General features: G+C 44.9%; 1 protein-coding gene across 1 annotated transcript; it reads right to left on the bottom strand.

Moving 5' to 3' along the window:
• Window positions 1–13,546: 13,546 nt before the first annotated feature.
• Window positions 13,547–14,548, bottom strand: LOC142740367 (olfactory receptor 4E2-like). The gene has a single exon (XM_075849916.1). The coding sequence runs from the start codon at window positions 14,546–14,548 to the stop codon at window positions 13,547–13,549; it is 1,002 nt and encodes a 333-aa protein (XP_075706031.1).
• Between the last annotated feature and the right edge of the window lie 11,554 nt (window positions 14,549–26,102).

The following is a 26,102-nucleotide window of genomic DNA, read 5'->3' as shown; positions in this document are numbered from 1 at the left end:
TTATTACATAGTAGATAGGATAGAGGTCCTCCTGATCATTACATAGTAGATAGTATAGAGGTTCTCCTGATCATTACATAGTAGATAGGATAGAGGTTCTCCTGATCATTACATAGTAGATAGGATAGAGGTCCTCCTGATCATTACATAGTAGATAGGATAGAGGTCCACCTGATCATTACATTGTAGATGGGATAGAGGTCCTCGTGATTATTACATGGTAGATAAGATAGAGGTCCTCCAGATCATTACATAGTAGATAGGATAGAGGTTCTCCTGATCATTACATAGTAGATAGGATAGAGGTTCTCCTGATCATTACATAGTAGATAGGATAGAGGTCCTCCTGATCATTACATAGTAGATAGGATAGAGGTTCTCCTGATCATTACATAGTAGATAGGATAGAGGTTCTCCTGATCATTACATAGTAGATAGGATAGAGGTCCTCCTGATCATTACATAGTAGATAGGATAGAGATTCTCCTGATCATTACATAGTAGATGGGATAGAGGTTCTCCTGATCATTACATAGTAGATAGGATAGAGGTCCTCCTGATCATTACATATTAGATAGGATAGAGGTCCTCCTGATCATTACATAGTAGATAGGATAGAGGTTCTCCTGATCATTACATATTAGATAGGATAGAGGTCCTCCTGATCATTACATAGTAGATAGGATAGAGGTTCTCCTGATTATTACATAGTAGATAGGATAGAGGTCCTCCTGATCATTACATAGTAGATAGGATAGAGGTTCTCCTGATCATTACATAGTAGATAGGATAGAGGTCCTCCTGATCATTACATTGTAAATAGGATAGAGGTCCTCCTGACCATTACATAGTAGATAGGATAGAGGTCCTCCTGATCATTACATAGTAGATAGGATAGAGGTCCTCCAGATCATTACATAGTAGATAGGATAGAGGTTCTCCTGATCATTACATAGTAGATAGGATAGAGGTCCTCCTAATCATTACATAGTAGATAGGATAGACGATCTCCTCATCATTACATAGTAGATAGGATAGAGGTCCTCCTGATCATTACATAGTAGATAGGATAGAGGTCCTCCTGATCATTACATAGTAGATAGGATAGAGGTTCTCCTGATTATTACATAGTAGATAGGATAGAGGTTCTCCTGATCATTACATAGTTGATAGGATAGAGGTCCTCCTGATCATTACATAGTAGATAGGATAGAGGTCCTCCTGATCATTACATAGTAGATAGGATAGAGGTCCTCCTGATCATTACATAGTAGATAGGATAGAGCTCCTCCTGATCATTACATAGTAGATAGGATAGAGGTTCTCCTTATCATTACATAGTAGATAGGATAGAGGTCCTCCTGATCATTACATAGTAGATAGGATAGAGGTTCTCCTGATCATTACATAGTTGATAGGATAGAGGTCCTCCTGATCATTACATAGTAGATAGGATAGAGGTTCTCCTGATCATTACATAGTAGGATAGAGGTCCTCCTGATCATTACATATTAGATAGGATAGAGGTCCTCCTGATCATTACATAGTAGATAGAATAGAGGTCCTCCTGATCATTACATAGTAGATAGGATAGAGGTTCTCCTGATTATTACATAGTAGATAGGATAGAGGTTCTCCTGATCATTACATAGTTGATAGGATAGAGGTCCTCCTGATCATTACATAGTAGATAGGATAGAGGTCCTCCTGATCATTACATAGTAGATAGGATAGAGATCCTCCTGATCATTACATAGTAGATAGGATAGAGGTCCTCCTGATCATTACATAGTAGATAGGATAGAGGTCCTCCTGATCATTACATAGTAGATAGGATAGAGGTCCTCCTGATCATTACATAGTAGATAGGATAGAGGTCCTCCTGATCATTACATAGTAGATAGGATAGAGGTTCTCCTGATCATTACATAGTAGATAGGATAGAGGTCCTCCTCATCATTACATAGTAGATAGGATAGAGGTCCTCCTGATCATTACATAGTAGATAGGATAGAGGTTCTCCTGATCATTACATATTAGATAGGATAGAGGTCCTCCTGATCATTACATATTAGATAGGATAGAGGTTCTCCTGATTATTACATAGTAGATAGGATAGAGGTCCTCCTGATCATTACATAGTAGATAGGATAGAGGTTCTCCTGATCATTACATAGTAGATAGGATAGAGGTCCTCCTGACCATTACATAGTAGATAGGATAGAGGTTCTCCTGATCATTACATTGTAAATAGGATAGAGGTCCTCCTGACCATTACATAGTAGATAGGATAGAGGTCCTCCTGATCATTACATAGTAGATAGGATAGAGGTCCTCCAGATCATTACATAGTAGATAGGATAGAGGTTCTCCTGATCATTACATAGTAGATAGGATAGAGGTCCTCCTAATCATTACATAGTAGATAGGATAGACGATCTCCTCATCATTACATAGTAGATAGGATAGAGGTCCTCCTGATCATTACATAGTAGATAGGATAGAGGTCCTCCTGATCATTACATAGTAGATAGGATAGAGGTTCTCCTGATTATTACATAGTAGATAGGATAGAGGTTCTCCTGATCATTACATAGTTGATAGGATAGAGGTCCTCCTGATCATTACATAGTAGATAGGATAGAGGTCCTCCTGATCATTACATAGTAGATAGGATAGAGGTCCTCCTGATCATTACATAGTAGATAGGATAGAGCTCCTCCTGATCATTACATAGTAGATAGGATAGAGGTTCTCCTTATCATTACATAGTAGATAGGATAGAGGTCCTCCTGATCATTACATAGTAGATAGGATAGAGGTTCTCCTGATCATTACATAGTTGATAGGATAGAGGTCCTCCTGATAATTACATAGTAGATAGGATAGAGGTTCTCCTGATCATTACATAGTAGGATAGAGGTCCTCCTGATCATTACATATTAGATAGGATAGAGGTCCTCCTGATCATTACATAGTAGATAGAATAGAGGTCCTCCTGATCATTACATAGTAGATAGGATAGAGGTTCTCCTGATTATTACATAGTAGATAGGATAGAGGTTCTCCTGATCATTACATAGTTGATAGGATAGAGGTCCTCCTGATCATTACATAGTAGATAGGATAGAGATCCTCCTGATCATTACATAGTAGATAGGATAGAGGTCCTCCTGATCATTACATAGTAGATAGGATAGAGGTCCTCCTGATCATTACATAGTAGATAGGATAGAGGTCCTCCTGATCATTACATAGTAGATAGGATAGAGGTCCTCCTGATCATTACATAGTAGATAGGATAGAGGTTCTCCTTCTCATTACATAGTAGATAGGATAGAGGTCTTCCTGATCACTACATAGTAGATAGGATAGAGGTCCTCCTGATTATTACATAGTAGATAGGATAGAGGTTCTCCTGATCATTACATAGTAGATAGGATAGAGGTTCTCCTGATTATTACATAGTAGATAGGATAGAGGTCCTCCTGATCATTACATAGTAGATAGGATAGAGGTTCTCCTGATCATTACATAGTAGATAGGATAGAGGTCCTCCTGATCATTACATAGTAGATAGGATAGAGGTTCTCCTGATCATTACATAGTAGATAGGATAGAGGTCCTCCTGATCATTACATAGTAGAGAGGATAGAGGTTCTCCTGATCATTACATTGTAGATAGGATAGAGGTCCTCCTGATCATTACATAGTAGATAGGATAGAGGTCCTCCTGATTATTACATAGTGGATAGGATAGAGGTTCTCCTGATCATTACATAGTAGATAGGATAGAGGTCCTCCTGATCATTACATAGTAGATAGGATAGAGGTTCTCCTGATCATTACATAGTAGATAGGATAGAGGTCCTCCTGATCATTACATAGTAGATAGGATAGAGGGTCTCCTGATCATTACATAGTAGATAGGATAGAGGTCCACCTGATAATTACATAGTAGATAGGATAGAGGATCTCCTGATCATTACATAGTAGATATTATAGAGGTTCTCCTGATCAGTACATAGTAGATAGGATAGAGGTCCTCCTGATCATTACATAGTAGATAGGATAGAGGTTCTCCTGATCATTACATAGTAGATAGGATAGAGGTTCTCCTGATCATTACATAGTAGATAGGATAGAGGTCCTCCTGATCATTACATAGTAGATAGGATAGAGGTCCTCCTGATCATTACATAGTAGATAGGATAGAGTTTCTCCTTCTCATTACATAGTAGATAGTATAGAGGTCCTCCTGATCATTACATAGTAGATAGGATAGAGTTTCTCCTTCTCATTACATAGTAGATGGGATAGAGGTCTTCCTGATCATTACATAGTAGATAGGATAGAGGTCTTCCTGATCATTACATAGTAGATAGGATAGAGGTCCTCCTGATTATTACATAGTAGATAGGATAGAGGTTCTCCTGATCATTACATAGTAGATAGGATAGAGGTCCTCCTGATCATTACATAGTAGATAGGATAGAGGTCCTCCTGATCATTACATAGTAGATAGGATAGAGGTCCTCCTGATCATTACATAGTAGATAGGATAGAGGTTCTCCTGATTATTACATAGTAGATAGGATAGAGGTCCTCCTGATCATTACATAGTAGATAGGATAGAGGTCCTCCTGATCATTACATAGTAGATAGGATAGAGATCCTCCTGTTCATTACATAGTAGATAGGATAGAGGTCCTCCTGATCATTACATTGTAGATAGGATAGAGGTCCTCCTGATCATTACATAGTAGATAGGATAGAGGTCCTCCTGATTATTACATAGTGGATAGGATAGAGGTTCTCCTGATCATTACATAGTAGATAGGATAGAGGTCCTCCTGATCATTACATAGTAGATAGGATAGAGGTCCTCCTGATCATTACATAGTAGATAGGATAGAGGTCCTCCTGATCATTACATAGTAGATAGGATAGAGGTTCTCCTGATCATTACATAGTAGATAGGATAGAGGTTCTCCTGATCATTACATAGTAGATAGGATAGAGGTCCTCCTGATCATTACATAGTAGATAGGATAGAGGTCCTCCTGATTATTACATAGTAGATAGGATAGAGGTTCTCCTGATCATTACATAGTAGATAGGATAGAGGTTCTCCTGATCATTACATAGTAGATAGGATAGAGGTTCTCCTGATCATTACATAGTAGATAGGATAGAGGTTCTCCTGATCATTACATAGTAGATAGGATAGAGGTTCTCCTTCTCATTACATAGTAGATAGGATAGAGGTCCTCCTGATCATTACATAGTAGTCACTATAGAGGTCCCCCTGATCATTACATAGTAGATAGGATAGAGGTCCTCCTGATCATTACATAGTAGTCACTATAGAGGTCCTCCTGATCATCCCTGCGTATACTTTTAAAGGATATGTTTTCTGTAACTCTTTCCTTGGATGAGGCCTATTGGCAGGGTTGAGAAACACATTGCCATTGCTACGATCATGTTTAGTTTTGCTTTAATTAATTGCAAAGTGCCCAACAAATATTCCTGTGACCCCTGCGGCCTGTACATTATTAACTGGCAGGAATATCTTCAGACAGGAACAGGTTCAGTTACATTCCTTCATGCACTTAACTTTTAGGAAGTAGAGGTCTCGGTGGCAGTATTGCACCTTCTAGTAACTGCCAATTTCCAACTCTGATTCCTTTGGGCCTTTTCCTTAGCTGTTTTAACACATACGGGAACTGTCCTAAATCCACTATTACAGGTCATGGGGCCTAAAATCCTTTCCATGTCCGAATGCAGATTTACTAGCAGGGCCGGCCTTAGGATAGATGGCGCCCCATGCCCAAAAGTATCTTTCGGTTCACCACTCCATCATAAAAAATTGCCCCATAAAAATGTATAATGTCCTTCCACAGTATAATGTACTATAAAGTGCCCCCACACAGTATAATGCCCCTTATACAATAATAATATTTAATAATATAAAATTTATTAACCCCTTCAAAGACACAGTATTTTGTCCTCTAATTGTGCCCACACAGTATTATGCCCCGTAAGTGCCACACACAGTATATTGGCCCCTGTGGTGCCCCTACACAGTATAATGTCTGTTTAGTGTCCTCCACACATTATAATTCCCCGCTCCCCTGGCTGCCCCACACAGCCCCTCCTTGTAGATAGTCCACCCTGTAGATTGTGCTACACAGCCTCCCTGTAGACAGTGCCATAAACCCCCACCTCCCCCTTGTAGACAGTGCTATACAGCCCTCCACCTCCCCCTTGTAGATTATGCCATACTGCCCCCTACCTCCCCATTTAGACAGTGCCATACAACCCCTACCTCCCTCATGTAGCCAGTGCCATACAGCCCCCCACCTCCCTCATGTAGACAGTGCCATAATCCCCCCACGTCCCCCTTGTAAATTGTGCCATACAGCCCCCCACCTCCTCCTTGTAGACAGTGCCCCCAATAAAAAAAATTGTACTCATCTAGGCCCCATTTCCACGATGAACAGAGCTGCTCCTCGATGGGATTCTTGAGTCGGCCGGCATGATCCTGTAGCCTAGTATAGGCACCCCTACCAAAAATTGTTTTGAGAAAGACAGAAAATGACTAAAGACAAGCACTGCACTCTTAGGGTATGTTCACACAGCGTTTTTTGTAAGGCAGAAACAAACGTTGTTTGACTTTTTTTTTTTTGCTTTTTTTTTAAGCCGTTGAAGATAATGCTAAAGACGCAGGCAAAAAAGCACCAAACGAGCACCACAGGTATTTTCTAACTCCTATTAATTTAAATTGGAGTTTAGAAGTGGAAACCACTTGAAGAACATCAGCCCCCGACTCACAGTAAAATAACGATCAGCCCCCCACTGACAGTAAAAGCCCCATCAGCCCCCCACTCACAGTAAAATAACCATCAGACCCCCACTCACAGTAAAATTACCATTAGTCCCCCACTCACAGTAAAATTACCATAAGCCCGCCACTCACAGATTCCCCCTGTAGATAGTGCTACACAGCCCCCTGTAGGTAGTGCCACACCCCCCCCCTTGTAGGTAGTGGCACACAGCCCCCTTGTAGGTAGTAGCACACAGCCCCCTGTAGGTATTGCCACACAGCCCCCTTGTAGGTAGTGCCACACAGTCCACTTGTAGATGGTGCTACATAGTCGCCTTGTAGGTAGTGCCACACAGCCCCCTTGTAGGTAGTGCCAGACAGCCTCCTTGTCGGTATTGCCACACAGCCCCCTTGTAAGTAGTGCCAGACACACCCTTGTAGGTAGTGCAACACAGCCTCCTTGTAGATAGCACCTCTCCTTCCTGTAGATAGTGCCACTGTAGCTCCCTGAAAGATCGGAATCCCCCTGTGGCTGGGGATTCTGCTCCTGGATGTAGCTCTTGATGTGTCTGTCCATATATAGACAGTGACATCAGGGGCAACTCTTTAAGCGGAATCCCCGTCCAGAGCTTTGCCGACGCTGTGACCAGGGATTCCACTCCAGGAGAAGCCCCTGACGTCTGTCCATTTATGGAAATTGACTGTCACGTTGGGTTCGTGGACCCACTGGGCTGTACCGCCTTGGCAGTAGGGCAGCTGGCCAACATGGCGCAGGTAACAGTCTATAGTTCGTATAGGGTACCTGTGGCAGCTCGGACAGGGGCTAATTAAACATAAAGGTCCTACGGGACCCGGACGAGGTGAGCGGAAACGATCGCTGGCGTCTCCTGAGGAGACTGGGGCCAGAGCTCGCAGACCCATGGCTGCATCCATCAGGAGGTGAGTGAGCCTGACGGCCATTGGCACTCAGCATGACAGTTGACATTATCCCCCCTCTTATGCCCCCTCTTCTTGGGACCAGAGCGAGAGAGAAACTTCAGAAGGATAGGAGCATTGAGGTTCTCCTATGGCTCCCAGGACCTCTCTTCAGGACCAAACCCCCTCCAATCCACCAAATAAAAGGTCTTTCCTCTTACTTTATTGGTGTTCAAGATCTCCTTTACCTCGAAGGTGTCTGAAGGACCACTGGAGGCAACCGCAGGGCTAGGAGTCTTGGTAAAGCAGGTCAGAACCACCGGTTTCAGGAGGGAGACATGGAAAGAGTTGGGAATCTTGAGGGTAGGAGGCAGCCAAAGCTTGTAGATGACAGGGTTGATCTGCTGTAGGATCTCGAAGGGTCTGAGGAACCTGGGAGCAAATTTGTTTGATGGCACCCTCAGTCGGATATTCCTAGAAGACAGCCAGACCATCGTGCCAGGGAGAAATTGAGGAGGTTCTCTTCACCTTGTGTCTGCCTTCCATTTCATGCGGTCGAGTCTGCTGCCGGATCTTCAGAAAGTCCCTAAAAGCAGTGTCAGTAGCTGGTACCTCGGATGTATCAGGCACCAGGAGAGGAATTCGTGGGTGTTGGCCATAGACAATAAAGAACGGTGTCTTCCTTGTGGACTCGCTGGTGTGATTGATGTATGAGAATTCAGCCCACGGGAGCAACTGCACCCAGTCAACATGCTGCTTGGAGATGAAGTGGCCTAGGTAGTTCTCCAAGATCTGATTGATCCTCTCGACCTGACCATTGGATTGAGGTGGTAGGCTGAGGAAAAGTCCAACTTTACACCTAAAAGTCCGCAGAGGGCTGTCCAGAACTTCAAGGTGAACTAAAGCCCCCCGATCAGACACAATATGCAGCGGCAAGCCGTGCAGGTGGAAGATGTTTTGGATGAAAAACTTGGCCAGTTGAAGAGCAGAAGGAAGACCGGTCAGAGGAACAAAGTGGGCCATCTTCGAAAATCGATCCACCACCACCCAGACAGTACTGCATCCAGCAGAGAGAGGCAGGTCAGTGATAAAGTCCATAGCTATATGCTGCCAGGGAGCATCGGGCACAGGCAATGGCTGGAGCAGGCCAGCAGGTTTGGAGTGAGCGACCTTGTTAGCTGCACAACAAAGCCCATAATGTCTTTGGGCAGCGTGGGCCACCAGAAATGACGGGCAATAAGATCTCGGGTCTTACGGGTACCCGCGTGACTTGCCAGTCTAGAGGAGTGTCCCCAGTGGAGGATTCTCCCTCTGTCAGCCAGACACACAAAAGTCCTCCCTGGAGGAATGTCCCCAACTTGCAGGGGGTTGACAGAGACAATGCAAGATGGATCAATAATGTTCTGTGGACTCTCCATGGTGTCTTCTGTCTCGAAAGACCTGGACAAGGCATCGGCCCACATATTTTTGTCAGCCGGGTGATAATGGAGCTCAAACTGGAACCTGGTAAAGAACAGCGACCACCTGGCCTGACGAGGATTCAGCTGTTGGGCCATCTGGAGATAGGTGAGAGTCTTGTTGTCCGTAAAAATTAGGATAGGATGAGCTGCGCCCTCTAGTAGATGTCTCCACTCCTCCAGAGCCAATTTGATGGCCAGTAGCTCCCGATCCCCAATCGAGTAGTTGCGTTCTGCGGAAGAGAAGAGCTTAGAGAAATATCCAAATACCATTGACTTTCCCTTGGACCCTCTCTGGAACAGGAGTGCACCAGCACGGACAGAGGAGGCATCCACCTCCAACGAGAACTGTAGAGAGACATCTGGATGAATGAGGATAGAGGCTGACGTGAAGGCACTCTTCAGGCTATTAAATGTGGACTCTGCCTCTGAAGTCCACACATTGGCGTTCATGCCCTTCTTGGTGAGGTTAGAGATATGAGAACTCAGTGAGGAGAAGTTTGGGATAAACTGTCTGTAAAAATTGGCGAATCCCAGAAAGCGCTGTATGGCCCTCAAGCCTTGAGGGCATGGCCATTCCAGGACGGACTTTATCTTTTTAGGATCCATTTCGAGACCTCGATTCGAGACGATGTAACCCAGGAAGGGTAGAGCATCTTTCTCAATAACGCACTTCTCCAACTTAGCGTACAGACCTTAATTCTCCCTTAACCGCAGCAAAACTTGACGGACATGTCTCTGATGAGTCATAGGATCTGGAGAAAAAATCAAGATGTCATCAAGATACATAACTACACAAACATAGAGGAGGTCACGGAAGATGTCATTAATGAAATCCTGGAAGACTGCGGGAGCATTACACAGTCCGAAGGGCATTACTAGATATTCATAGTGTCCATCACGGGTGTTAAATGCAGTCTTCCATTCGTCACCCTGGCGAATCCGGATTAGGATGTAAGCCCCACGCAGGTCTAGTTTGGAAAAAAAATTGGCACTACGTTTCCGATCAAACAGTTCTGAGATCAATGGCAACGGAGACTTATTTTTCACCGTGACCTGGTTGAGACCCCGGTAGTCGATACAGGGATGCAGAGAACCATCCTTTTTCTTGACGAAGAAGAGCCCTGCTCCTGCCGGGTAGGAGGACTTCTGTATGAAGCCCCTCTCCAAGTTCTTTTCAACAAAGGCAGACATAGAGTCTCTGGTAAGGAGAGAGGATATACCCTACCACGGGGGAAGGGATGCACCTGGAATCAGCTCGATAGGACAGTCATACGCCGGGTGTGGGGGCAGCGTCTCCGCCTCCCTCTTGCTGAAGACATCCGAAAATGCAGCATAGTGACCAGGCAATCCTGCCAATGACTGAGGCAGAGGAGGCAGAGCCGAACAAATCTGTCCCAGGCAATGGTTGTGACACTCGGGGCCAAACTGGAGTACCTCTCTAGAGTTCCAGTACAGGACTGGGGCATGTAATCGGAGCAAAGACAGGCCCAGCAGTATGGGGTTATCGGCCTTGGACAAAGACAAAGAACCATAACAGCTTGGGGTGGAGAGCTCCCACTTGGAGCCTCAGCAGCTTGGTCACAGCTATAACTGGGTCTGGCAGAAGTAGTATATTTACCGATGCAACCATTAATGGCCTCTCCAGATGGGTAGTGGGTAATTGAAGAAGGTCCACCAGGTCTCTACAAATTAAACAAAGCAGCGGATCCAGAGTCCAGATACGCAGAGACCCGATGCGTTTTCTCGCCTGACACTATGGTCACGGGTTGGACAATTTAGACGGAAGTCCTTTTTTACCCAAGGTTGTCTCTCCTAGCAACCCTAGGCTTTGGGACTTTTGGGGACACAGACACACAAGATGACCTCCGAGGCCACAATATAGACAGAGTCCCGAAGTGTGTCTGCGTGGTTTCTCCTGGGTGGATAGCTTACACTGGTCCATCCTCACAGACTCCTTAAGAGCACCTGAGGACAGCAGAGGTTGCTGCAATGGTGGGACCGGACTAGGAAGGCCTTTCTCCCGACTAGCTTTTTGGAGCCGTTCTTGGATCCTGATATCAATCCGTGTGGACAGAAGGATGACGTCATCCAGGGTAGACGGTAGATCTCGAGCGGCCAAGTTCGTCCTTAATTTTAGGAGACAGTCCATGCCAGAATGTAGCCACCAGGGCCTCATTGTTCCACAACAGTTCTTCCCCCGGGTGCGTGAGTGACTTGTGTACTCGCTCACGGAGGTGTCTCCTTGGCGTAGGTTTAGCAAGGAAGCCACTGCAGATGAGACTCGTCCAGGCTCCTCAAACACCATGCGAAAAGTCTGGAAGAAGCCATGGAATTCACGGGTCTCTGGTCCTTGTGTCTCCCAGATAGGATTCGCCCATGCAAGAGCCTTGCCAGTGAAGAGTGAGATGATGAAAGTGACCATTGCGCCATCAGACGAAAATACCCTTGCATACAGGCTGAAGTGGATCTGGCACTGATTCAAAAATCCACGACAGGTCAGGAAGTGGCAATGAAAACGGGGATCAACTCTGCCAGGAGGTGTAGTCTGAGGATCAACACTGCCAGGAGGTGTGTGTAGTAGGAGGAACGGCAGCTTGTGCCTCCTGCCGACGTGTGAGAATGTTCAAGGCCTGGGGGAGTTGGTCCTGTCGAGACCGGAGGTCCAGCATATCCACCCGCATCTCTTGTGACGTCATCTTGGTCTTGGATCAACCAGTCGGGTCCATGGCCTGAGCGTACTGTCACATTGGGTTCGTGGACCCACTGGGCTGTACCGCCTTGGCGGTATAGCAGCTGGCCAACAGGGCGCAGGTAACAGTCTATAGTTCATATAGGGTACCTGTGGCAGCTCGGACAGTAGCAAGGCAGGCTGGGCTGGGACTAGGCAGCAGGCAGACATCAGGTGTAGTGTAGCAGGACAGGTGTGGAATACAGCACAGCACGACTACAGCTCAGCACGGCACTTGACCAGGATAGCACAGGATACAGGATACAGGTATGGGAAACACTGGGAACTGGAAGACACTAGGAGACCATTTGCGTAGACAAACTTAGGGTACGACAACAACGCTCAGGCATGGGGGGAAGGGGCTGGGCCCTTCTTATAGTCCAGTGTGCTCATGGGCTTATTAAACATAAAAGTCTGATGCGCACGCTGCCCCTTTAAGAGCGGGCACGAGCATGCGCGCGCGCACCCTATGGCACCCGGCTGAGGTGAGCGGAAGTGAGTGCTGGTGTCTCCTGAGGAAGAGACTGGTGCCAGCGCTCGCAGACTCATTGCTGCGGCCGTCATGAGGTGAGTGAGCCTGACGGCCCGCGGCCATGAACATGACAGTGACATCAAGCTTTTCTCCTGGAGTGGAATCCCCAGTCACAGCATCGGCAAAGCTGTGGACGTGGATTCCGCTTCAGGAGTTGCCCCTGATGTCACTGTCCATATATGGATAGAGACATCAAGCGCTCCGGCCACACAGGGATTCCGCTCCTTCAGGGAGCTACAGTGGTGCTAGTAGATAGCAGAGCAGGTACTCCCTGCTCTGCTATAGTGTTCAATAGTATCTGCATCCTAAGGACGCAGATATTATTGAATGTGGCGTTGCTACCGCTGTTGCAGCCTAAGCAGCTGATAGCAGTGTTTTGCCGGCCATGGGAGGGCACGTCCCGAGGGGTGGCACGGCGCTCTCATCCCCGGTGTCGGCGCTAGCAGCCGTTATGGCTGCTAAAGCGGTAGCAACGCTACTGAGAGAAGGAGCGCCCGGGCGGATAGGCCGCTGCTCAGTCGCCGGGCCAGGGCGCTTTTGAAACAAGCAGGGGAAGGGAGCCAGCGCAGCGACCCCTTCCACCTGCTGGAGTGATGTGCCCTGTGCAATTGCACAGGTCGCACACCCCTAAGGCCGGCCCTGTTTATTAGCCTACCTACCTTTCTTGCCACACACTCTTCTCCTGGCATTTATGTTAGCTGTGAACTTGCAGGATTTTGTAGGTTTTTGTCAAGTGCTGCGTGCTCAGTGGTTTCTTTATCCCCACTCAGCACCCCCACAGACAGTTTAGATCTCCCATACGCTCATTCCACACCAACTGCCTCCTCCCTGCAAAACCACAAGGTAAATACACACCAGGGGATCACACAAAACTCAGGGACAGTCATAACCAGGGAATTAAACACAAAGCACTTAGAGTCGAGGGTTTCCCCCCTACAAACCACATACTGTCAGAGAACGCTGAAGAACCACAAGTCTCCCACCACCACTCCTCAATCGTGATATCCACAGAATCAAATACATCTAGTAAATAATAATGACCTTTATTGTTTTATGTATTGTTATTATTATTATTATTATTATCTTTATTGGCTCTGATTGTTACTTATGACAGATATAGGTGCAGAACACATAGGTATATTAGTCCACGTTGGCCAAGCATACATTTTCTGTAAATAATGAGTAATTCTTCTATTTACGGCATGTGTCCGGACCCCATAGATCAAAGGGTTCAACAATGGTGGAACAGCGACAGTAGTCACAGAGAGAAGAACGTGGATAATAACAGGGAGCTTAATACTGCCAAGTCTGTACCTGATAAAAATGAATAAAAGTCCAATTAAAAAGATAGAAAAGTTGAGTAGATGTGTGACCAGGGTATGGACGGCTTTCTGGCGTGATTCTCCTGAGATTTTCAAGCAGACACCAAATATCTGCAGATAGGAGAAGACAGTGATGAAGATGGTGACACACAAGTAGACGATGACCACAGAAGTAGAGTAGAGCTGACTGATAGAAGAGTCCACACAGGAGAGAACAATCAGAGACATATTATCACAAAAAATATTGTTTAGTCTGTTTCCACAAAGAGGAAGTTTCCAAGTGAGGAACATTGCTATGAATACGATTATGAAGGACACGACCAAAGATCCAATGATGAGGTTTATAACTCTCTCATTTGTTATCCAGGTGCCATAACGCAGAGGGTGGCAAACGGCCAAATATCGATCATACGCCATTATGGTGAACGTGTTCATTTCATACATAGCAAATAGCGTAACACACAGAGCTTGGGCCATACAGTTACTATGAGTGATGGTCTTGGATGAGGTGATGAGGTCAACTATCAGCTTTGGGAAAAATGATGAGCTGCCAAAGATTCCATTGAGGACCAGATTACTTATGAGTATGTACATGGGTTCATGTAACTTAGTATCTGTGTATATGACAAAAACAATAACAATACTCAAGAGTAAAATGAATAAATATAGGACAATAGACAGGACACAGTACAGATATCCTAATCCTTCCATCTCCACAAGTCCTAGGAGGATCAGATCTTTGCTGATGTTGAACGTATTTTCCATGTTGCATTTACTTTCCAAACCAGATGTTTAAACATAGGAACCTAAATAACAGATAAGAAAATGTGCGTTACATTTTTTTTTTAAGAGTATCCATAAAATTGTCCCTCAACTAATTTGCATTATTGAAGAACCTTCAAGGAAAAGCAATGGATCCTCAACTAAAAGTCAAGCCAACACTTCCATTTAAAGCCCAGATGACCGGACTGATGGGTTGTCTTAGTATTGAATTATTGGAGAAGACAATGCTGCCCAGAGGTAGTGTAGGGAAAAGAAAAAAAGGATGACAGACATCAAAATAATGGAGAAAACCAAAGTAATCATGAAGTCTAATGCTCCAAGGAGAATACAGGAAATTCTAGATAACAATCAATGTTCAGAACATTTTCAGTATTGTTCTGACCTCCATCTTTGAGTATTATTATTATTATTATTATTATTTATTTGAATACACCATTAATACCCAGGCGCTGTACATATGAAAAAGGGTTTAAGCACATGACATGAAACAATAAAAACAACAAGTATAATAAACATGTGCTTGATAAATGACAGACTGGTACCCGGCCAGAGTGGGCTTAGAATCTACAAACGAAGGGGAAAAAAACACAGAAGGTGAGGGTAGAAGCTTTTCATCCAGTAGAGTAGTGGCAGCAGGGTTATTGCAAGGGGTTTACTTTTCTGACGAAAGGGGTTTTCAGGTTGCTTTTGAAGGTTTGGATGGTAGGAGAGATTCTGATGTGTTGGGAAATAGAGCCCCAGAGTATGGAAGAAGCACGGGAGAAATCTTGAAGACAATGATGTGAGGAGCAGATAAGAGGAGAGCAGAGCATTTGGTCTTGTGAGGACCGGAGATTACGTGTGGAGAGGTATTGGTATATTAGGGCAAAGATGTACATTATGGAAGGAACAAGTTGTGGCAGCTATGTCATTGTTAGTATTTTATCTGAATTAACTGTGCATTGGGTGGACAATGAAGGGATTGGCAAAGGAGAGAGGTGGATCAATTTAGCAACAGATTTAAGGGTAGATTAAAGTGTGTTAGATAGGAGGCCACAGAGAAAGATTTTTCAGTAGTCTATGTGGGTGATAATGAGGGCATGTACTAGCATTTTCATTGACTCAAGGCAGAGAAAAGAGCGGATTCGAGAAATGTTATTGAGGTAGAGGCAACAGGAGGTGGTGAGAGTTTGAATGTGTGGTCTAAAGGACAGGGTGGAATCAAAGGTTATCCCAAGGCAGTGAACTTGTGAGACTAGGGAAAGTGTGGAGTTTAAGTTTGCGGGAGGAGAAGAAGGAGGATATAGCTGTTAGACACTAGAAATCTAAAGATCAGAGAGGTGACATCGGGGCCAGTGAGATAAATTTGTGTCATCAGCATAAAGGTGGTACTGAATGCCATGGAACCCTCCATATTGATATCCCGTTTCCAAAGAAACGCGGCCAGGGTCCTCATAAAAGGTTGGTTAGGTATGAAGTGACTCAGAGGAGGGCCAGGTTTGTGATATCAAAAGATTAGATAATGTGTAACAATAGGCGGTAGTGGTCCAATGTGCCTAAGGCAAAGGACTGGTCCAGAAAGAGAAGCACAGAGTAATGTAAAAGGCAGAGAACAAGTCTAGAAAGAGGAGCACAGAGTAATGTAAATGGCGAAAGACAGGTCTAGAAGGTGGAGCATAGAATAATATGGCAGACAAAGGACAGCTCTAGAAAGACTAAATAAATTAGAAAAAGGAGACACGGCGCCACAAAAGGACAAATAAGGATCTTATAGGATAATGAAAAGAGGATGGATGCGACAATTACGCTCACCTCAGGTGATGGACACCATAGGTGTCAGAAAGGCTTGACAAGCTGCAGCCAGGTCCACATCACAGCCAAACAAAGTTTGCTGTCGATCTGTAGTGCGATTGAAAGTGAAGAAAAACGGGACCACCGGCGCTGCTCGGATAAGGATATTACACGACCATCTTGGTAGGTAAGGTAGATAGAGGACTTTATTGTTAACAGGGCTACGCGTTTCAACGCCGAACTGCCGTCTTCCTCAGGCCAATCCTTGGCCTGAGGAAGACGTCAGTTCGGCGTCGAAACGCGTAGCCCTGTTAACAATAAAGTCCTCTATCTACCTTACCTACCAAGATGGTCGTATAATATCTTTATCCGAGCAGCGCCGGTGGTCCCGTTTTTCTTCACTTTCAATCGCACTAGCTCTAGAAAGAGGAACACTCAGGACAGGTGTAGAAGTAGAGGCATAGTGTAATGTAGAAGGCAGAGAACAGGTTTTATAGGAAGAGCACAGAGTAATGTAGAAGGCAGAGGACAGGTCTAGAAGTAGGAGCACAGGGTAATGTAGATGGCAGAGGTCAGGTCTAGAAGGAGGAACACAGAGTATTGTAGAAGGCAGAGGACAGGTCTAGAAGGAGGAGCACAGAGTAATGTAGAAGGCAGAGGACATGTGTAGAAGTAGGAGCACAGAGTAATATAGAAGGGAGAGGACAGGTCTAGGAGAAGGATGAGCACAGAGTAATGTAGAAGAATGAGGACAGGTCTAGGAGGAGGAGAAGCACAGAGTAATGTAGATGGCATAGGGCAGGTCTAGAAGTAGGAGCACAGAGTAACGTAGAAGGAGGAGGACAGATCTAGAAGGAAGATCACAAAGTGATTTAGAAGGTGGAGGACAGGACTAGAAGAAGTATAGAGTAATATTGAAGACAGAGGACAGGTCTAGAGGTAGAATCACAGAGTAATGTAGAAGCAGAGAACAGGTCTAGAAGGAGGAGCACAGAGTAATGTAGAAGCAGAGAACAGGTCTAGAAGGAGGAGCACAGGGTAATGTAGAAGGCAGAGGACAGGTCTAGAAGGAGGAGCACAGAGTAATGTAGAAGGTGGAGGACAGGTCTAGAAGGAGGAGCACAGAGTAATGTAGAAGGTGGGGGACAGGTCTAAAAGAAGGAGCACAGAGTAATGTAGAAGGCGGAGGACAGGTCTAGGAGAAGGATGAGCACAGGGTAATGTAGAAGCAGAGGACAGGTCTAGAAGGAGGAGCACAGAGTAATGTAGAAGGTGGAGGACAGATCTAGAAGGAGGAGCACAGAGTAATGTAGAAGCAGAGGACAGGTTTAGAAGGAGGAGCACAGAGTAATTTAGAAAGCAGAGGACAGGTCTAGAAGGAGGAGCACAGAGTACTGTAGAAGGTGGAGGAAGGTGTAGAAGGAGGAGCACGGAGTAATGTAGAAGGCAGAGGACAGATCTAGAAGGAGAAGCACAGAGTAATATAGAAGGCGGTAGACAGGTCTAGAAGGAGGAGCACAGAGTAAAGTAGAAGGCAGAGGACCGGTCTAGAAGGAGGAGCACAGAGTAATGTAGAATGCAGAGGACAGGTCTAGAAGGAGCAGCACAGAGTAATGTATAATGCAGAGGACAGGTCTAGAAGGAGGAGCACAGAGTAATGTAGAAGGCAGAGGACAGTTGTAGAAGGAGAAGAACAGAGTAACATAGAAAGCAGGGGACAGGTCAAGAAGGAGGAGCACAGAGTAATGTAGAAGGCAGAGGACAGTTGTAGAAGAAGAAGAACAGAGTAACAAAGAAAGCAGAGGACAGGTCTAGAAGGAGGAGCACAGAGTAATGTAGAAGGTCAGATGGCGGAGAGTTGAGTTTTAGAGGTTAGATAGGGAACAGGGGCATGTGAAAAAAAAGGTCTAGTGTGTGTAGTTCTCCCTGTAAGCAGCTGTGGAGGACCACTGTGAGGGGCCAAAGGAGGAGACAAGTGATAGCAGTTTGGAGGAAGCTGAGTGGGATGTCTGAATGGGGATGTTGAAGTCACCAATGATGATGGTGTGGATGTCAGTTGAGAGGAAATGTAGGAGCCAGGTGAATGTAGAAGCCAGGTGATGGCCGGATACTAGAGCTCAAATTACAAAAAAATCAATCAGGCAGAGGACAGGTCCAGGAGAAGGAGGAGCACAGAGTAATGTAGAAGAATGAGGACAGGTCTAGGAGGAGGAGAAGCACAGAGTAATGTAGATGGCATAGAAAAGGTCTAGAGGGAGGAGCACAGAGTAATGTAGAAGGCAGAGGACAGGTCTAGAAGGTCTAGAAGGAGGAGCACAGAGTAATGTAGAAGCAGAGGACAGGTCTAGAAGGAGGAGCAGAGAGTAATGTAGAAGGTGGAGGACAGATCTAGAAGGAGGAGCATAGAGTAATGTAGAAGCAGAGGACAGGTCTAGAAGGAGGTGCATAGAGTAATGTAGAAGGCAAAGGACAGGTCTAGAAGGAGGAGCACAGAGTAATGTAGAAGGCAGAGGACAGGTCTAGAAGGAGGAGCACAGAGTAATTTAGAAGGCAGAGGACAGGTCTAGAAGGAGGATCACAGAGTACTGTAGAAGGTGGAGGAAGGTGTAGAAGGAGCAGCACAGAGTCATGTAGAATGCAGAGGACAGTTGTAGAAGAAGAAGAACAGAGTAACATAGAAAGCAGAGGACAGGTCTAGAAGGAGGAGCACAGAGTAATGTAGAAGGTCAGAAGGCGGAGAGTTGAGTTTTAGAGGTTAGATAGGGAACAGGGGCATGTGAAAAAAAGGTCTAGTGTGTGTAGTTCTCCCTGTAAGCAGCTGTGGAGGACCACTGTGAGGGGCCAAAGGAGGAGACAAGTGATAGCAGTTTGGAGGAAGCTGAGTGGGATGTCTGAATGGGGATGTTGAAGTCACCAATGATGATGGTGGGGATGTCAGTTGAGAGGAAATGTAGGAGCCAGGTGAATGTAGAAGCCAGGTGATGGCCGGACACTAGAGCTCAAATTACAAAGAAATCAATCAGGCAGAGGACAGGTCCAGGAGAAGGAGGAGCACAGAGTAATGTAGAAGGTGGAGGACAGATCTAGAAGGAAGAGCACAGAGTAATGTAGAAGCAGAGGACAGGTCTAGAAGGAGGAGCAGAGAGTAATGTAGAAGGTGGAGGACAGATCTAGAAGGAAGAGCACAGAGTAATGTAGAAGCAGAGCACAGGTCTAGAAGGAGGTGCACAGAGTAATGTAGAAGGCGAAGGACAGGTCTAGAAGGAGGAGCACAGAGTAATTTAGAAGGCAGAGGACAGGTCTAGAAGGAGGAGCACAGAGTAATTTAGAAGGCAGAGGACAGGTCTAGAAGGAGGAGCACAGAGTACTGTAGAAGGTGGAGGAAGGTGTAGAAGGAGGAGCATGGAGTAATGTAGAAGGCAGAAGTCAGATCTAGAAGGAGAAGCACAGAGTAATGTAGAAGGCGGAAGACAGGTCTAGAAGAAGGAGCACAGAGTAAAGCAGAAGGCAGAGGACAGGTCTAGTAGGAGGAGCACAGAGTAATGTAGAAGGCAGAGGACAGGTCTAGAAGGAGCAGCACAGAGTAATGTAGAAGGCAGAGGACAGGTTTAGAAGGAGGAGCACAGAGTAATGTAGAAGGCAGAGGACAGGTCTAGAAGGAGGAGCACAGAGTAATGTAGAAGGCAGAGGACAGGTCTAGAAGGAGGAACACAGTGTAATGTAGAAGCAGAGAACAGGTCTAGAAGGAGGAGCACAGAGTAATGTAGAAGCAGAGAACAGGTCTAGAAGGAGGAGCACAGGGTAATGTAGAAGGCAGAAGACAGGTCTATATGGAGAAGCACAGAGTAATGTACAAGGTGGAGGACAGGTCTAGAAAGAGGAGCACAGAGTAATGTAGAAGGCGGAGGACAGATCTAGAAGGAGAAGCACAGAGTAATGTAGAAGGCGGAAGACAGGTCTAGAAGGAGGAGCACAGAGTAATGTAGAAGGCAGAGGACAGGTCTATAAGGAGGAGCACAGAGTAACTTAGAAGGAAGAGGGCAGGTCTAGAATAAGGAGCACAGAGTAATGTAGAAGGTGGAGGACAGGTCTAGAAGGAGGAGCACAGAGTAATGTAGAAGGTGGAGGAAGGTCTAGAAGGAGGAGCACAGAGTAATGTAGAAGGTGGAGGACAGGTCTAGGAGGAGGAGCACAGAGTAATGTAGAAGGCGGAGGACAGGTCTAGAAGGAGGAGCACATAGTAATGTAGAAGTCAGAGGACAGGTCTAGAAGGAGGAGCACAGAGTAATGTAGAAGGCAGAGGACAGGTCTAGAAGGAGGAGCACAGAGTAATGTAGAAGGTAGAAGACAGGTCTAGAAGGAGGAGCACAGATTATTGTAGAAAGCAGAGGACAGTTGTAGAAGGAGAAGAACAGAGTAATGTAAAAGGTAGAGGACAGGTCTAGAAGGAGGAGCACAGAGTAATGTAGAAGGCAGAGGACAGGTCTAGAAGGAGGAGCACAGAGTAATGTAGAAGGCAGAGGACAGTTGTAGAAGGAGAAGAAGAGAGTAACATAGAAAACAGAGGACAGGTCTAGAAGGAGGAGCACAGAGTAATGTAGAAGGTCAGAAGGCGGAGAGTTGAGTTTTAGAGGTTAGATAGGGAACAGGGGCATGTGAAAAAAAAAGGTCTAGTGTGTGTAGTTCTCCCTGTAAGCAGCTGTGGAGGACCACTGTGAGGGGCCAAAGGAGGAGACAAGTGATAGCAGTTTGGAGGAAGCTGAGTGGGATGTCTGAATGGGGATGTTGAAGTCACCAATGATGATGGTGGGGATGTCAGTTGAGAGGAAATGTAGGAGCCAGGTGAATGTAGAAGCCAGGTGATGGCCGGACACTAGAGCTCAAATTACAAAAAAATCAATCAGGCAGAGTACAGGTCCACGAGAAGGAGGAGCACAGAGTAATGTAGAAGAATGAGGACAGGTCTAGGAGGAGAGGAAGCACAGAGTAATGTAGATGGCATAGAAAAGGTCTAGAGGGAGGAGCACAGAGTAATGTAGAAGGCAGAGGACAGGTCTAGAAGGAGGAGCACAGAGTAATGTAGAAGCAGAGTACAGGTCTAGAAGTAGGATCACAGAGTAATGTAGAAGGCAGAGGACAGGTTTAGAAGGAGGAGCACAGAGTAATGTAGAAGGCAGAGGACAGGTCTAGAAGGAGGAGCACAAAGTAATGTAGAAGGCAGAGGACAGGTCTAGAAGGAGGAACACAGTGTAATGTAGAAGCAGAGAACAGGTCTAGAAGGAGGAGCACAGAGTAATGTAGAAGCAGAGAACAGGTCTAGAAGGAGGAGCACAGGGTAATGTAGAAGGCAGAAGACAGGTCTATATGGAGAAGCACAGAGTAATGTACAAGGTGGAGGACAGGTCTAGAAAGAGGAGCACAGAGTAATGTAGAAGGCGGAGGACAGATCTAGAAGGAGAAGCACAGAGTAATGTAGAAGGCGGAAGACAGGTCTAGAAGGAGGAGCACAGAGTAATGTAGAAGGCAGAGGACAGGTCTATAAGGAGGAGCACAGAGTAACTTAGAAGGAAGAGGGCAGGTCTAGAATAAGGAGCACAGAGTAATGTAGAAGGTGGAGGACAGGTCTAGAAGGAGGAGCACAGAGTAATGTAGAAGGTGGAGGAAGGTCTAGAAGGAGGAGCACAGAGTAATGTAGAAGGTGGAGGACAGGTCTAGGAGGAGGAGCACAGAGTAATGTAGAAGGCGGAGGACAGGTCTAGAAGGAGGAGCACAGAGTAATGTAGAAGTCAGAGGACAGGTCTAGAAGGAGGAGCACAGAGTAATGTAGAAGGCAGAGGACAGGTCTAGAAGGAGGAGCACAGAGTAATGTAGAAGGTAGAGGACAGGTCTAGAAGGAGGAGCACAGATTATTGTAGAAAGCAGAGGACAGTTGTAGAAGGAGAAGAACAGAGTAATGTAAAAGGTAGAGGACAGGTCTAGAAGGAGGAGCACAGAGTAATGTAGAAGGCAGAGGACAGGTCTAGAAGGAGGAGCACAGAGTAATGTAGAAGGCAGAGGACAGTTGTAGAAGGAGAAGAAGAGAGTAACATAGAAAACAGAGGACAGGTCTAGAAGGAGGAGCACAGAGTAATGTAGAAGGTCAGAAGGCGGAGAGTTGAGTTTTAGAGGTTAGATAGGGAACAGGGGCATGTGAAAAAAAAAGGTCTAGTGTGTGTAGTTCTCCCTGTAAGCAGCTGTGGAGGACCACTGTGAGGGGCCAAAGGAGGAGACAAGTGATAGCAGTTTGGAGGAAGCTGAGTGGGATGTCTGAATGGGGATGTTGAAGTCACCAATGATGATGGTGGGGATGTCAGTTGAGAGGAAATGTAGGAGCCAGGTGAATGTAGAAGCCAGGTGATGGCCGGACACTAGAGCTCAAATTACAAAAAAATCAATCAGGCAGAGTACAGGTCCACGAGAAGGAGGAGCACAGAGTAATGTAGAAGAATGAGGACAGGTCTAGGAGGAGAGGAAGCACAGAGTAATGTAGATGGCATAGAAAAGGTCTAGAGGGAGGAGCACAGAGTAATGTAGAAGGCAGAGGACAGGTCTAGAAGGAGGAGCACAGAGTAATGTAGAAGCAGAGTACAGGTCTAGAAGTAGGATCACAGAGTAATGTAGAAGGCAGAGGACAGGTTTAGAAGGAGGAGCACAGAGTAATGTAGGTCTAGAAGGAGGAGCACAGTGTAATGTAGAAGCAGAGAACAGGTCTAGAAGGAGGAGCACAGAGTAATGTAGAAGCAGAGAACAGGTCTAGAAGGAGGAGCACAGGGTAATGTAGAAGGCAGAAGACAGGTCTATAAGGAGAAGCACAGAGTAATGTACAAGGTGGAGGACAGGTCTAGGAGGAGGAGCACAGAGTAATGTAGAAGGCGGAGGACAGGTCTAGAAGGAGGAGCACAGAGTAATGTAGAAGTCAGAGGACAGGTCTAGAAGGAGGAGCACAGAGTAATGTAGAAGGCAGAGGACAGGTCCAGAAGGAGGAGCACAGAGTAATGTAGAAGGTAGAGGACAGGTCTAGAAGGAGGAGCACAGATTATTGTAGAAAGCAGAGGACAGTTGTAGAAGGAGAAGAACAGAGTAATGTAGAAGGTCAGAAGGGGGAGAGTTAAGTTTTAGAGGTTAGATAGGGAACAGGGGCATGTGGAAAAAAGGTCTAGTGAGTGCAGTCCTCCCTGTAAGCAGCTGTGGAGGACCACTGTGAGGGGCCAAAGGAGGAGACAAGTGATAGGAGTTTGGAGGAAGCTGAGTGGGATGTCTGAATGGGGATGTTGAAGTCACCAATGATGATGGTGGGGATGTCAGTTGAGAGGAAATGTCGGAGCCAGGTGAATGTAGGAGCCAGGTGATGGCCAGACACTAGAGCTCAAATTAAAAAAAATCAATCATTCAAGGACTTCTTCCCTGTAAGGAACCTGAAGAGAAAAAAACGTTTCCGAGGAAATAGAGGAGGTAAAAAGAAAAAAAGAGTAACCACTGAAAATACCCCTATCTTTAATTTGTCCGACTATGAGATCAATCCTGAAGAGTATTCCTTACTACAAAAAGGCCTTTCCTTCTGTCCAAATTCCACTGCCAATGGTTTTGATTTATTTTCAGATCTACATAAATTCACTAGAAAACTCACTCTTAAGAGACATTTTAACTTACTCTCTATTAAAAAACCTAAAGAAGTAATAACTAACGATATTGCAAGTGCTGAAGATGATCCATTTACACATACAGGCCTAAAACCAGATTTTACCCTATGGAAACCAGGGCTAGTTTATACATACCTTCCATCACCTAGTAGCTAGTGACTTAGACCAATTAGAGAGCTATAGATTGCCCCAAAAAGATAACCCCACTAGACTAGAACGCATAGCAACAAAAAATTCCAGCAGCCGATAAAGGAGGAGGTACGGTGATACAAAATTTTGAGGACTATAAAATGGAAGCTCTACGAATCCTATCGGACACTGAGTATTACACACCTTTATCTGAAGATCCTACTACCAAAATTGTTGAAAAGGTCAAAAATATTGTGAACTCAGCTTATAGTGAAAGGATCTTAAACAAGAATGAAAGAAATTACTTAATTCCCTCCAACGTCCAAACTCCTTTTTTCTATCATTTACCTAAAATCCACAAAACACTGACCGATCCCCCGGCTGTCCAATAATATCAGGGATACATTCCCCGACTAGCCGGTTGTTCCACTACTTAGATTTATATCTACAAAAATATGTAATCAAATTACCCAGTTTTCTTAAGGATTCAACTCAACTATTTAAAGAATTAAATACAATTTAATATGATCAGTCCATTATCTTTATCTCCTTAGATGTGAGTGCTTTATATACTAACATCAAGCATGAGTTAGGTCTACTGAGTCTGGAAAACTTTCTAGAAAAAGATCAGGAAATGACAACACAACAGTCTAAGTTTATCCTAGAAAGTATGGAATGAATCCTTAAGATCAACGTCTTCGGTTATAAAGAGTCTATATACCAACAATCGAGGGGGACTGCCATGGGAACAAGGGTGGCTCCCAGTTATGCCAATTTGTTCATGGGTGCATTTGAAGACACGCATATTTGGAATCATATTTGGGCTAAACAAAATATCCTACTATACAAGAGATACATTGATGATCTCTTCGTCCTATGGAAAGGTACCATAGAGGACGCACATAAGTTCTGCAACTCCCTAGATGATAACCTCTGGGGGCTCTCTTTTACTAGTAAGTTAGACAAGAAAGAAATAGACTTCTTGTGGTATCATCCAACAATAATATCTTTACCACAAACACATTCTTTAAGAAAGTTGATACAAATAGCTACTTAGATTTCAAAATAGGTCATTACTCAACATGGATCGCCAACATTCCTTTTAGTCAATACAAGAGAATCAGGAAAAACTGTACTATGGACACCGATTTCGCAATGCAATAAAAAATTCTAAATAAACGATTTAGAGAAAAAGGTTATCCAAAAACATTACTCACTCAAGCGTTAAGAAAGACCCCAAATCTTCCCCAAATAGACTGTATACAACCGAGACCCCCCAAAAAACTAGACCAACCCCAACTGACCAACTGACTTAACCAGTGAGAACCTTAACTTTATTACCACATTCAATGTGGCTCACAAACAAATACGAAACACTCTAGCTAAACACTGGCATATATTAGAATCAGACCCCTTCTTGAAAGCTATACTCCCAAAAAAAACGCTGGTAACCTACAGACGGGCTCCTTCTCTGAAAAATCTGCTTGCCCCCAGTAGGGTTCAACTATGAGGCCATCCAGGAAGTCTGACTTTTCCAACAGCCAGAAAGACAGGCAGCTATAAATTTGGCAAAAAAAGATGCCTATGCTGAAAATCCATTTCTCACATTATAACCAGGTTCTCGTCAATATATTCTGGCAACGTTTTTGATATTAAATATCAGTTCAATTGAAAATCAAAGTCATTAATTTATTTATAACAATGTACAGTACATGTCCAATGCAATATATTGGATGAACAGTCCAACCTTTGCATTGTAGACTGAACAATATATCCAACTGCACTAAAGGGTTTATGCAACACAGCGTATCCCGACATTGTACTCTATATCATAATTACGATTTTGACTGTTATACTGTGACCCCCTATAGACTGTATAGACCCTGGTAAGCTAATAGTATGGAGAATTTAAATAAAAGAGAAGTCTTTTGGATGTATAAATTAAATACGTTGAACCC

This window comes from Rhinoderma darwinii, chromosome 2 (assembly GCF_050947455.1).
Source record: "Rhinoderma darwinii isolate aRhiDar2 chromosome 2, aRhiDar2.hap1, whole genome shotgun sequence".
Taxonomy (NCBI): domain Eukaryota; kingdom Metazoa; phylum Chordata; class Amphibia; order Anura; family Rhinodermatidae; genus Rhinoderma; species Rhinoderma darwinii.
The sequence above is the reverse complement of the archived record's forward strand: the minus strand, read 5'-3'. Positions and strand labels throughout refer to the sequence as shown.